This window comes from Rutidosis leptorrhynchoides, chromosome 2 (assembly GCF_046630445.1).
Source record: "Rutidosis leptorrhynchoides isolate AG116_Rl617_1_P2 chromosome 2, CSIRO_AGI_Rlap_v1, whole genome shotgun sequence".
Lineage (NCBI taxonomy): Eukaryota > Viridiplantae > Streptophyta > Magnoliopsida > Asterales > Asteraceae > Rutidosis > Rutidosis leptorrhynchoides.
The window spans coordinates 484,646,785-484,661,703 of NC_092334.1; the positions used below are offsets into that span (position 1 = coordinate 484,646,785).

Consider the following 14,919-nt stretch of genomic DNA (forward strand, 5'->3'; position numbering starts at 1 on the left):
GTCATTTTAATGAAACATTGTTCCCTAGATTAGGGGGAGAAATGAAAAATAAAGAAAATGATGTTTCATGGTGTGAACCTCAATTAAAGTATCTTGATCCTCGCACAAAAGAATGCGAGACAGAAGTTCAAAAGATAATGCATATACAAGAACTTGCAAATCAATTGCCTGATGCATTTACAGATACAAAAACGGTGACAAAATCATATATACCAGCAGTAAATACTCCAGCTCGAATTGAAATTCCAAAAGCTGGCAATAACGTCACTCATGAATCTTTGCCACGTCAGAAACGTGGAAGACCAATCGGTTCAAAGGATAAAAATCCTCGAAAAAGAAAATCAGCTGATAATGAAGTAAAAGAAAGTGTTCAAGAAGAACCACAAATCAGTACTCCTACTGCAGAGGAGATTGATGATGTCAATACAGAAATTGCAATCAATTATGCATATTCAAAAATATTATGGAACCGAAATGAAATGAAAAATCTTGATGAGAAATTTTCATTTAATGTTGCATATGACATCATGAATAATGATGATGATCCAGAACCAACATCTATGGTTGAATGTCAAAATAGACATGATTGGGCTCAATGGAAAGAAGCAATACGAGCTGAATTAGAATCACTCAATAAAAGAAAAGTTTTCGGATCCATCATTCTCACTCCTAAAGATGTGAAACCTGTAGGATACAGATGGATTTTTGTCCGAAAAAGAAATGAGAAAAATGAAGTTACAAGGTATAAAGCTAGACTTGTAGCTCAAGGTTTTTCTCAAAGACCGGGAATTGATTATGAAGAAACTTATTCTCCTGTTATGGATGCAATTACTTTTAGGTACTTAATCAGTCTGGCAGTTTCTAAAAATTTAGAAATGCATCTCATGGATGTTGTGACTGCTTATCTATATGGATCACTTGATAGTGATATATATATGAAGATACCTGAAGGATTTAAGGTACCAGAAGCATCAAATGCAAAACCCAAAGAAATGTATTCGATTAAATTACAAAGATCTTTATATGGGTTAAAACAATCGGGACGTATGTGGTATAACCGATTAAGTGATTACTTGATAAGCAAAGGGTATACAAATAATCTTACTTGCCCTTGTGTTTTCATTAAGAAAACAACATCCGGATATGTGATCATAGCTGTTTATGTTGATGATCTTAACATCATAGGTACAAATAAAGAGATCCATGAAGCCATTCAACTTCTAAAGAAAGAATTTGAAATGAAAGATCTCGGAAAAACCAAGTATTGCCTTGGTTTACAAATTGAGCATATGCCTAATGGTTTACTTGTACATCAAACAACATATACTGAAAAGATTTTGAAACGTTTCAATATGGACAAGGCAAAACCATTAAGTACTCCTATGGTTGTTAGATCACTCAATGTTGAAGCTGATCCATTTCGTCCATGTGAAGATCAAGAAGACATTCTTGGACCAGAAGTACCATATCTTAGTGCAATTGGAGCTCTTATGTATCTTACAAATTGTACAAGACCTGACATTTCTTTTGCAGTTAATTTGTTGGCAAGGTTCAGCTCTGCTCCTACCAAAAGACACTGGAATGGGATCAAACACATATTTCGATACCTTCGAGGAACTACTGATTTAGGATTATTTTATTCTAACGAATCAAAACAAGATTTGGTTGGTTATGCAGATGCAGGTTATTTATCTGATCCACATAAAGCTAAATCTCAAACTGGATATGTATTCCTAAATGGAGGTACTGCAATATCATGGCGTTCTCAAAAACAGACACTTGTTGCTACATCGTCAAATCATGCCGAAGTGATTGCATTACATGAAGCTACTCGAGAATGTTTTTGGTTGAGATCAATGACACAACTCATTACTGATTCTTGTGGACTAGAACGCGATAAAAGTCCAACAACTATCTATGAAGATAATGCAGCTTGCATAGCACAGATGAAAGAAGGGTATATCAAAAGTGACCGAACAAAACACATACCACCTAGATTCTTCTCATACACTCAAAATCTCATTAAGGACAACCAGATTGAAATGAGATATGTGCAATCTAGCAAAAACTCTGCTGATCTTTTCACGAAAGCACTTCCAACTGCTATTTTCAGAACACACGTTCATAACATTGGCATGAGACATGTTCAAAAGATGTAACAGCTGAAGCGATGTCTACTTGAGGGGGAGTCAACTCCATGCTGCACTCTTTTTCCCTTAGCTAAAGTTTTTTCCCACTGGGTTTTCTTTAGCAAGGTTTTTAACGAGGCAGTAATTTATAGTTGATCTTCAACAAAATAAAATTGCTATCCAAGGGGGAGTGTTATAATAATAATAATAATATAGATATGGATAGTCAATTTTGGTGTATACATATAGTCAATTTTGGTACACAAAGTATGTATTTTTATATTGAGATTTTAGGCTATAAATACTCATGAATGCAAGCATTAAACTTGCACCATTTCTCACACTTACAAAGTGTTTCTTTCTTTCTCTCCATTATCATCTTTGTTCTTACACTTCATTATTAGTATTCTAAATCAAGAATCAAATCACTAAAGGTAGTTATAAGCCTACTGAATTATAACATCAAGAATCAAACCACTAAAGGTAGTTATAAGCCTACTGAATTATAACATCTATTTTGTTTAGAAGTGGTCCAGTGTTGTTCCGTGTTACAAATTGTGACTTTTGTTTTTTTTTGAACAATGCATGTTTAATTAGTTTCGTGAATGTTTTGTTGTTAAAGTTATTATGAATGTTTGATTTTTGACTTGTAATGTGAAGTTTTTAATAAAAACATCAAGATTATTTTTTAATTTAATATTTTATCTGGTAAACCATTAAAAATTACTCCGTAATAAACTAGAATAAATTTAGCAGACGTAAAAATAAACAGTCTTCAAACTTTAGCTTACAGATCTTCAGGCCACATCTTCTCTACAGACGTGGTTCGCAGATCTTCAGACAAAAACATCTTAAAAAAACAAACAGCACCTAGTCAACAAGTATACAACACTACAATAGCAATATCATACAATTTTTTAACAAACTACAAACCACACCCTCAATAGATGGCATTTTTTACCAACATAATCAAGCAATATGCCTGCAAAAGGAAGAAAAAATATCAATCATTTTTACAACTCTACACCGCTTTCTCAGTTTCTTGTTTTGTTTCTTTCTCTTCCGAAATCTCGTATGCAACCGGTACTTTATCACTGTAATAACCAGCCCGGCCCGTTTTAAATATCTCATCATTTTCTATAGCTGTAAATTTTTCTTTCAATCCTCCCTTTAGCAACTCAAGGACCTCAAGCATCGTAGGTCGTTTCGCAGGCTGATTACTTGCACATATGAGCCCAATAATAACAACCCTTTTAAATTCTTCTTCTACATACTTCCCATTCAGGGTGGGGTCCACCATTTCACTAAATTTTCCTTCGCACGCCAACGGCAGAGCCCATTCTGTGATCGATCTTCTTGTTGTTGCGTTTATCTTCTCAACGGGTTTCTTGCCAGTAAAAAGCTCGAGTAAAAGGATCCCGAAACTGTAAACGTCACAACTCTCTGATGCTTTTCCTAACATGGCGTATTCTGGGGCTAGGTATCCGAGTGTTCCCTTGACTCGGGTCGTTACGTGTGTTGCACCGTCAGGTATTAGTTTTGCAAATCCAAAATCGGCCACTTGGGCATTGAAATCGGAGTCTACCAATACATTGCTTGCTTTAATATCTCTGTGTATTATGTGCGGAGTTGCATGATGGTGAAGATAACTAAATAAAAGAATGAAGTTAGAGTCGAGATGCATATGGTGACACATAGAGCTAGCGAATTTAAATTAATTATTTGTAGATGGGTCGATTAGGTGTATGTTTAATCAGATACGGGAAGAACGAGTTTCAGGTCAACCCAAATTCGACTCACAAAAATTATATGTTTAGACCTAAACCCATTTTGACCCATTAACCAGCCTAGAGGTGTTTTAATATTTGGTTTTAAACCGATTAACCCAAAAACCGAGCCAAATGAAAACCGAAGAAACCCAAACCAAATTTGAATTTACTTTTCTATTTTACATTTTCGAATTTGGTCTAACCGAAAACCAAATTCAACATATAATATATATATATATATATATATATATATATATATATATATATATATATATATATATATATATATATATATATATAGAGAGAGAGAGAGAGAGATAGATGAAAAACTATAGATGAAAAACCGATTTTAATCAAAAGTTGAATTTAAAATCGATTTGTTATAAGGGTGCTCCCAATGGTATTGTCTCCACTCCCGCCCAGCCTTTAGTCCTCCTGGACATCAATGGCAGCGATTAGTCCATGGAAATATTTGTGGACGGAGGTTAATGTTAATATGTGTGGTACCTTTTGCTTCTTTAGTTGTACATTTAATTAATTAATTAATATAGTGGGTCCTAATTTATTTGATGAAGTATGTCATTGTTGGGAGTATTTAGTCCTGGAAAGGAAATGCTGATGTGGCGCTGATGTGTCAGCTAGTCCTGGAAGACTAAATTGTCACCATTGGGACCTCTCTTATTTTGGTTAAATTATGATTTTTTGGGTTTCTCGGTTGAGACCGAAACAGAACCGAATTTTAATTCAGTTTTCGGTTCGGTTGTTGTTTTGAAATTGAAAACGATTCGGTTTTCAGTAATTCTTTTAAAATTTTCAAAACCGAACCGAATAAATCAGAGAAATCAAAAACCGGACTGATGAACACCCCTAAACTAGCCTGCCTATTTCGCCATTTGTAGTGGCACATTGAAATTCAATTGAGTATCAATAACTAAAGAAAGCACATAAAAGATGGGTTCTTGAAGAACTTACACAATTCCCTCTGCAGATCCAATTGCAATAGTCATTCGTCGTGACCAATCAAGAACGCTCTCCCCAGAGTGTTGACCGTGAAGGTGAGAAAGTAAACTGAGATTAGGCATGTAATCATACACAATTAATCTTTCTTGTCCTTCGGCACAATAGCCACGTAAACTGAGTAGGTTCTTGTGTCGGACCCGTGCTAGTATCTCAACCTCTACAGCAAATTCCATTTCTGCTTTATTGCTCCAAACCTTTAGCCTTTTCACCGCAATCTGAATACAAACACATTTCAGCAGGCTTACAATTACTTTGATATTATATGATCTTATCTAAATAGTTAGACTCAAAAAATGAAAGTTGTATAAATTACTTGAGATCCATCCCATAGCTGACCCCAATAAACACTGCCAAATCCACCTTCACCAAGCTTGTTATCATAATTAAAATTATTAGTAGCAGCATGCAATTCCTTTAATGAAAATATTCTCCATGTTTGTTTCTTCCCTTTTTCTTTCCTGTTTCATTCACCAATAATAAATCCACATAATCAGCACATATAAACATTTCTTTTTATCACCTAATTAACAGAAGTTTTGTGGTAACATGAAAAGCTGGATAATTTCAACCGGGTTTCAAACGAATCAAGTAACCCACTAAACCCTAATTAAGTACAAGTATAGCGGTATCATAAAAAGCTCGCTTATTTCAACTGGGTTTTTAACAGTTAATCAAAATCAATTAAAAAGGCCAATGAGGCCTTGCTTTTGGTATCCATTTTTCATGGATTCGAGAGTGACCCAGGTTCGAGTCTAACAACTAACAACTAACCTTGACTTTCAAAAAAAAAAAAAAAAAAAAAAAGTACATACCGATCGGATCCACTTGTGCAACATAAGAAATTGCGAAAATCCTTCATTTCAAAACCCTGATTAAATCTTGTATAATTTGAGCACCAATTTATATAAAAGATTAAGACTTTAGCTAGTAAACTTCACCGTTCATCTATAAAATAGCATAAAAAGAAAAACCCACCACTAAAAATACGAAATTGCAAAACCCTTTTCGGGATATCTTCCAAAAAAAGCAACCAAGTTACGTGCTGGTTGTCTTTATCAAGCTTTTTTTTCAAGATTCCTATTTGTAAACGTAACGCGATTGACCAAAAATGAAAGCTTTATTTCGAGTAACATGGTAGAGTTTCGATTTTTAAACATTTGGAGTTTGTATTACAAATGACTAATAATGGCTATCCCCATTGGGTTTTCAAATTCTCTCTGTTTTGCACTTTTGTGATTGGGTGGTCAATTTAAAATCAAATTATTTTGTTTCTTCTTGGAAAGAAATATTTGGGTTTTGTTGATATACATAAATGATCCCTGTACTATGTGTCAAGTTTTGATTGTAGTCTTGCTTTGTGATTATTAATACCCCGTAGTTAAATACTGTAGTTATTGATCCAACTGTCCAATATATATCTAGTGATCGTGGACTTCACATCTTTAGCTTCTTCGAATGAGTCATACAAAGATCAGACAAGAATTTCAATAGACGTGTGTTATAAAAGTTCATCTCCAATTTTTTTATTGAATTAAAATTACTCTTTACTCATGACTTTTTCTACGTATAGTTTAATTACACTTTAGAGAACTTTTTAATAGGATCTTTCGTTATCGATGACAATCTTGCTAAGTTAAGACGATGGTGGTAAGGAATCTCCATCTTCCACCAAACCTCTTCTTTTTAGAGGTCATGCCTGATCCGTTACTAAAAGATTCCGCATGACATGATTCCTTCGTGGTTTCAAAGATGGTCATTTTTTAGATGTTTTCCTAGATGTTTTTTCTGATCAATGAAGCTAAGACCAACGTTGAATGTATTTTATGGCACCTTTCAGATGTCGTTAACTGAACTCGAATGGTACATGTTTGATACGAAGACATATATAGTTTGTGGGCCATAAAGACCCATCTCATCATGATTGGAGGGAGATAGGTTTGTTGTGTGTTTGGTTGGTTCATGTCATCACGTGTGATTAAAAGACTAGTTAAATATGTTTGTTGTGTGTGATCGATCATAATTAAGGAGTTACTTAATTAAGGATCGAGTGCAATGAGATTAAGATGGAGGATGAGATGTGTAGTGACCCGAACTTTTCCATGTTTATATATATTAATTGAGATTGATATTTACATGATTAAATGTTTCCAACATGTTAAGCAATCAAACTTGTTAAGACTTGATTAATTGAAATATGTTTCATATAGACAACTGACCACCCAAGTTGACCGGTGATTCACGAACGTTAAAACTTGTAAAAACTATATGATGACATATATATAGATATATATATAGTTAACATGATACTATGATAAGTAAACATATCATTAACAATGAACTACATATGTAAAAACAAGACTACTAACTTAATGATTTTTAAACGAGACATATATGTAACGATTATCGTTGTAAAGACATTTAATGTATATATATCATATTAAGAGATATTCATACATGATAATATCATGATAATATAATAATTTAAAATCTCATTTGATATTATAAACATTGGGTTAACAACATTTAACAAGATCGTTAACCTAAAGGTTTCAAAACAACACTTACATGTAACGACTAACGATGACTTAACGACTCAGTTAAAATGTATATACATGCAGTGTTTTAATATGTATTTATACACTTTTGAAAGACTTCAATACACTTATAAAAATACTTCTACTTAACAAAAATGCTTACAATTACATCCTCGTTCAGTTTCATCGACAATTCTACTCGTATGCACCCGTATTCGTACTCGTACAATACACAGCTTTTAGATGTATGTACTATTGGTATATACACTCCAATGATCAGCTCTTAGCAGCCCATGTGAGTCACCTAACACATGTGGGAACCATCATTTGGCAACTAGCATGAAATATCTCATAAAATTACAAAAATATGAGTAATCATTCATGACTTATTTACATGAAAACAAAATTACATATCCTTTATATCTAATCCATACACCAACGACCAAAAACACCTACAAACACTTTCATTCTTCAATTTTCTTCATCTAATTGATCTCTCTCAAGTTCTATCTTCAAGTTCTAAGTGTTCTTCATATATTCTACAAGTTCTAGTTACATAAAATCAAGAATACTTTCAAGTTTGCTAGCTCACTTCCAATCTTGTAAGGTGATCATCCAACTTCAAGAAATCTTTGTTTCTTACAGTAGGTTATCATTCTAATACAAGGTAATAATCATATTCAAACTTTGGTTCAATTTCTACAACTATAACAATCTTATTTCAAGTGATGATCTTACTTGAACTTGTTTTCGTGTCATGATTCTGCTTCAAGAACTTCGAGCCATCCAAGGATTCGTTGAAGCTAGATCCGTTTTTCTCTTTTCCAGTAGGTTTATCCAAGGAACTTAAGATAGTAATGATGTTCATAACATCATTCGATTCATACATATAAAGCTATCTTATTCGAAGGTTTAAACTTGTAATCACTAGAACATAGTTTAGTTAATTCTAAACTTGTTCGCAAACAAAAGTTAATCCTTCTAACTTGACTTTTAAAATCAACTAAACACATGTTCTATATCTATATGATATGCTAACTTAATGATTTAAAACCTGGAAACACGAAAAACACCGTAAAATCGGATTTACGCCGTCGTAGTAACACCGCGGGCTGTTTTGGGTTAGTTAATTAAAAACTATGATAAACTTTGATTTAAAAGTTGTTATTCTGAGAAAATGATTTTTATTATGAACATGAAACTATATCCAAAAATTATGGTTAAACTCAAAGTGGAAGTATGTTTTCTAAAATGGTCATCTAGACGTCGTTCTTTCGACTGAAATGACTACCTTTACAAAAACGACTTGTAACTTATTTTTCCGACTATAAACCTATACTTTTTCTGTTTAGATTCATAAAATAGAGTTCAATATGAAACCATAGCAATTTGATTCACTCAAAACGGATTTAAAATGAAGAAGTTATGGGTAAAACAAGATTGGATAATTTTTCTCATTTTAGCTAAGTGAAAATTGGTAACAAATCTATTCCAACCATAACTTAATCAACTTGTATTGTATATTATGTAATCTTGAGATACCATAGACACGTATACAATGTTTTGACCTATCATGTCGACACATCTATATATATTTCGGAACAACCATAGACACTCTATATGTGAATGTTGGAGTTAGCTATACAGGGTTGAGGTTGATTCCAAAATATATATAGTTTGAGTTGTGATCAATACTGAGATATGTATACACTGGGTCGTGGATTGATTCAAGATAATATTTATCGATTTATTTCTGTACATCTAACTGTGGACAACTAGTTGTAGGTTACTAACGAGGACAGCTGACTTAATAAACTTAAAACATCAAAATATATTAAAAGTGTTGTAAATATATTTTGAACATACTTTGATATATATGTATATATTGTTATAGGTTCGTGAATCAACCAGTGGCCAAGTCTTACTTCCCAACGAAGTAAAAATCTGTGAAAGTGAGTTATAGTCCCACTTTTAAAATCTAATATTTTTGGGATGAGAATACATGCAGGTTTTATAAATGATTTACAAAATAGACACAAGTACGTGAAACTACATTCTATGGTTGAATTATCGAAATCGAATATGCCCCTTTTTATTAAGTCTGGTAATCTAAGAATTAGGGAACAGACACCCTAATTGACGCGAATCCTAAAGATAGATCTATTGGGCCTAACAAACCCCATCCAAAGTACCGGATGCTTTAGTACTTCGAAATTTATATCATATCCGAAGGGTGTCCCGGAATGATGGGGATATTCTTATATATATGCATCTTGTTAATGTCGGTTACCAGGTGTTCACCATATGAATGATTTTTATCTCTATGTATGGGATGTGTATTGAAATATGAAATCTTGTGGTCTATTATTATGATTTGATATATATAGGTTAAACCTATAACTCACCAACATTTTTGTTGACGTTTTAAGCATGTTTATTCTCAGGTGATTATTAAGAGCTTCCGCTGTCGCATACTTAAATAAGGATGAGATTTGGATTCCATGCTTGTATGATATTGTGTAAAAACTGCATTCAAGAAACTTATTTTGTTGTAACATATTTGTATTGTAAACCATTATGTAATGGTCGTGTGTAAACAGGATATTTTAGATTATCATTATTTGATAATCTACGTAAAGCTTTTTAAACCTTTATTGATGAAATAAAGGTTATGGATTGTTTTAAAATGAATGCAGTCTTTGAAAAACGTCTCATATAGAGGTCAAAACCTCGCAACGAAATCAATTAATATGGAACGTTTTTAATCAATAAGAACGGGACATTTCAAGATGTTTGATGATTATTTTGAGCCCTGATGATCGTCTTTTACTTTAACAATCAAGTGATCAACCACCCCGACCCGGTCTTGATTGTTAATTAGCATGATCCACCTTGACACGATGTAAAAGTTCCTTGGGCAAGATCACAAGAGAAAATTACAAAGGTCCGGGCAAATGGAAAAGAATCAACAACCTATAAATGAGAGGCCGAGCTCCTTATTTATAGTATTCGAAATATCCGCGGTCCGCGGACTGTTTAACTATCCGCGGAAACTTAGCGAAATGACCCGCAGTCTTTTATTAGTGCGGAAACTGATCCGCTATCTTTATTTTCTGCGAATATTCCAAGCCTTTTGAATATACTTCGCGTAACTTCTGCTTTTAACCATTAGTAAATAAAATATACATATACAATGCTATGCATATGATCAAGTCCCCCAGTTTATTATGATACATTTTGCAAAGTAAATGTATCATGATAAACTCTAAAAATTCGCAGTTATTTTGATCGTTAACCGCATTAAAACTTTTCCGCTATGCCTTTGTTACCGTTATAGCAATCAAAGTTACCGTTTGTATCCGTTGGCGAAAATATTTCCGTTTAAAGCATCATAACAAATATTTAACACAATTGATTATCACCCTTACTTCCCCTATATATATCGGCGTCCATAATCACTAATTCCCCACTCGCTACTCTGAATCAGTTCATAATTAACCAAATATTCATACTACCTTTGCAGCTTCTTTCTTAACCAAAAATGAAGATTAACGAGGTTGACAGCAAAGTTAACCCGAAAACACTAATTACGAAGCTACTAACAAGCCCGGAGTCTAAATCAACAGCGTCACCCGGAAAAGAAAAGCAATCAATTTCAGTCGTCGGTTTAACTTCCAAGTCTCCTCTCGCCAAACCAAGCTCCACCAAACGACCATACCAGACGCCACCACCATCGCAGAGTAAAAAGCCAAAACAAAACGACACCACCCTTTATGATAATCCGATCGTATCGGATTATGAAGGGGATCAGTAGATGGGTAAGTTATGATCATTATTTCATAATTACAACATTCGCGGTGTTTATCTTTCTCCGGTTATTAATTTTTTTTATTTTAAAAAAATTACTTTGTTTTGCAGGCGGTTCAGCTTTTGACCAAGTGTTACCCAGCCCGAACACTGTTGACCAAATAACCGAGTTGTTCCGCACTTCACCCGACTCTTACGGGGTAAGAGTTGACGGTTTATCGGGATACACTTATGCTTCTTCTTCTGCGGCACTAGATCAGCGCCAACAGATGAAGATGGCAATCCCAAACGAGCTTCGCCGCGAATTCTTGAAGCTCTCTGCGCTTGACGCACATAACAGCTTTGTGCAAAATTTGTATATGTCATTCAATTCTGCTTATGACATGATTTGCCGCCAAGAACAGTTCTTCAACGTTCTTGAGGCTGAAAAAACCAAGTATCTTACCGAGAAGGCCAAAGCTGCAGACAGCGAAAAGCGCTGTGTTGACCTTTCTTATGAGCTCACCGCAGCAAAAACCGCCGTCGATGATTTGAAACAACTAGTTTCCACTGCCGATGAAAAAGAAAACAACCTTCAAACGTCTGTTAATTCACTAACAGAGGAGGTTGCAAAGCTGATCGCAGAGCGAGACAATGCTCTAACTGCTAAAGCTGCTGCGGAGCTTGAGTTTACAAAACTTCGCCAACATTTACTAGAGTTGGCGAGAAAAATTCTCAATTCACAACCTGCTTCCACTCAATTTTCCACTTATACGACTGCGCTACAACTGCGCGAAAGAGTGGAATTCATGGATCAAATCGCTGCCCATTGCTCCCTACCAGAGCCACTACCATCTACAATAGACGACCGCTTATGTTCTTTAGTAGATGCTCGAGATGCATTTGCTACTGAAAAAGAGAACATAGCGGATATTCCAATTCCAAAAATTACGGCGATAAGCGAGCAGGATAATGCTACTGCAGATGACATCATCGCGCTTGATTTATCTAAGTAATAATTGTATTGTAAAAATTAGCACGCAGCTATCTCTGCGTTGTTATTAACAAAATTTTCGCATTTTTGCATATATTTGCAAGTACTTTTATTTATATAGCGCTTTCATTAGTAATATTCATAACACATACTTGTCATTTGCAATTTCCAACTTTTATTATCGTGCACATAATAAGTATGTACTTTTGCGAAACAATCTGTATGCGTGTATATTTGTACGTTATGAATCTTCTGAGTCCGCCAAGGCGATCCTTAGGCAATCAATTAGCATCGCGAAGCATCTAAGTATGGCAAAATCAAATACTTAGGTTTTTAAGTTCCTTTTGCAATAATTATTTTCTGCGTAAGTGGGCAATTTCATCACTTCGTCACTTTATCTTCGCGAAGCATACCAGCAATATGAAACAAAAAATTATAGAATATTTCATAAACGTTGAGTATTTCGCAAACAATCTTTTCGCATATTCTTACAAGTGTTTCTTTTTATACTCTTACAAGTGTGATCAAGACTTGCAAAAATTAAAAATGAAAACACATAGAAAAAATATCAAGTATAGGCCTCGCATTTCACTTTGCTCGTTGAATACATATGCATATTGATCAACTCATTATTTTAGCAAAGCTATGCATAATATCGCTTTAATAAAGCAGCATGCCACGCATTAGGGAGAGTTCGCCCCTCTACATATGCGAGCTTATATGACCCTGCTGCATTGATTGCCACAACTTGATAAGGACCCTCTCAATTAGGTCCTAACTTACCAAGTTTTTCTGCTCTACTTGCATCATTGTTCCGCATTACCCATTCGCCTACATCAAAAGACAAAGCACGTACTCTTTTGTTGTAATACTTGGCGATTTGTTGTTTATTATTTGTCTCTCTAATAGCAGCCATTAACCTTCGCTCTTCTATGAAATTCAAATTTTCGCCCAATGCATCATTGTTTGCTTCTTCATCAAAGTTAGCGACTCTATGCATTGGCACAAGAATTTTAGCGGGTATTACTGCCTCAGAGCCACATACTAAACTAAAGGGTGTTTCCCCGGTGCTTTTCTTGAAAGTAGTGCGATGTGCCCACAACACATTGGGCAATTCATCCACCTAACCAGTTCACTTTTCGCATAACCTCTTTTTAATACCGCTCACAATGTCGCGGTTGGTTACTTCACATAAGTCATTAGCCTGTGGATGTGCCACTGATGTAAACTTTTGGACTATATTTAAATTAGGGCACCATGTTTTAAAAGGATCATTCGCTATCTGGGCACCATTATCGCTAACCAATTCGCGCGAAATACTGAACCTACAAACAATATACTCCCACGCAAAATTACGCACTTGCACTCCAGTGATAGTGCGAACAGCCTTAGCTTCAACCCATTTTGTAAAATAGTCAATTGCCACAATTAGGAATTTGACATTGCCGGGACATGCGGGAAATGGTCCTACAGTGTCAATAGCCCACTTGTGAAATGACCATGGCGAATTAACAGGGATCATATCGTGCCTTGGCATCCAATTCTGTGGAGCATGCCTTTGACAACTTTTGCAACGCTTAACAATCTTTGCAACATCGCAGTATAAGGATGGCCAAAAATAACCCATCCGCATAATTTTCGCCGCAATAGTTTTATAGCCTGAATACAATGCGCAAGAACCGTTATGCACTTCATCAATTATCATTTCTGCTTCAATTGGGCCAACACACCGCATCATTGGACCGCAATATGACTTACGATACAAAATGTCATTTTGAATGATGTACATTGGTGCTCGTTCTCTGACTAAATGAGCTTCACGCTTATCACTTGGCAAAACATCATTGCGGATATATTGCAAAATTGGTTCCATTCAATTTGAATGTTCTTCTACAACGGACGCCACCATTAAATCGTTATCTATTGATTTGCTTGGAAACTCCTCGGCCCAAACTTGTTTTTGAAAGTGCGAAAATGTTAAAGCGGCCAACTTACTTGATGTGCAAAACATGGTATATGAATTATCGTATGAAATAGTATGGAAAAATACTGATTAGAGATTGCTACACACTAACGGGCAGTGTACCCGATCGTGTAGTAGTATAGTAAATGGTAAAATCCGTGTATCGTTCCAAAGACAATATCTAAATCAAATTAGGATTATAGACTAAATTGTGATTATCTAAGAAAATTACAAGTACAAGATATATTTTGGTTTGTCCTTTTACGATAGGCGAACAAGTGATGAATGAGATTAAAAAGACAATATTTTTGGTATTTTTAGTTTATGAAAATAGAAAGATAGTTTTGAATTCAAATTAAAGAAATATGCTCATCTAGACTTTTTACCCTTAATGTTGAATGTTATTTAGGATTAAGATCGGATTGATTGGTTATGCACGAGAACTAATTAATTGGTTCACCAAGAGTAGTCTTGCGCAAACACTCAAACGGGATTACATGATGCAAGTGATGTTCTTATCATCTAAGACCTCCTATTTGTAATCAACTAATTCAACTAGTTTGAAGACTTGAAGAATGATCAAGTCAATGGTGTGTTGTACATGATCCACTCCTATATCAACTAAAGGTTTAACTTAGTTCATTCCCTTGGTCCGGTTAAATGCTCAATTCACCCAACCCAAATAATTAACTAAGTATTATAATAAGATCCCTATAAACGTCAC

The 14,919-nt window shown here is 34.7% G+C and overlaps 1 protein-coding gene across 1 annotated transcript; it reads right to left on the reverse strand.

The window, feature by feature from the left end:
• Positions 1 to 3,001: 3,001 nt before the first annotated feature.
• LOC139892655 (PTI1-like tyrosine-protein kinase At3g15890) lies at positions 3,002 to 6,127 on the reverse strand. Its single transcript, XM_071875768.1, has 4 exons — positions 5,731 to 6,127; positions 5,232 to 5,376; positions 4,871 to 5,133; positions 3,002 to 3,778 (listed from the first exon to the last, which is right to left on the reverse strand). Exons 1-4 carry the CDS (start codon positions 5,775 to 5,777, stop codon positions 3,151 to 3,153), a joined length of 1,083 nt encoding a protein of 360 aa, XP_071731869.1. The 5' UTR covers positions 5,778 to 6,127; the 3' UTR covers positions 3,002 to 3,150.
• Between the last annotated feature and the right edge of the window lie 8,792 nt (positions 6,128 to 14,919).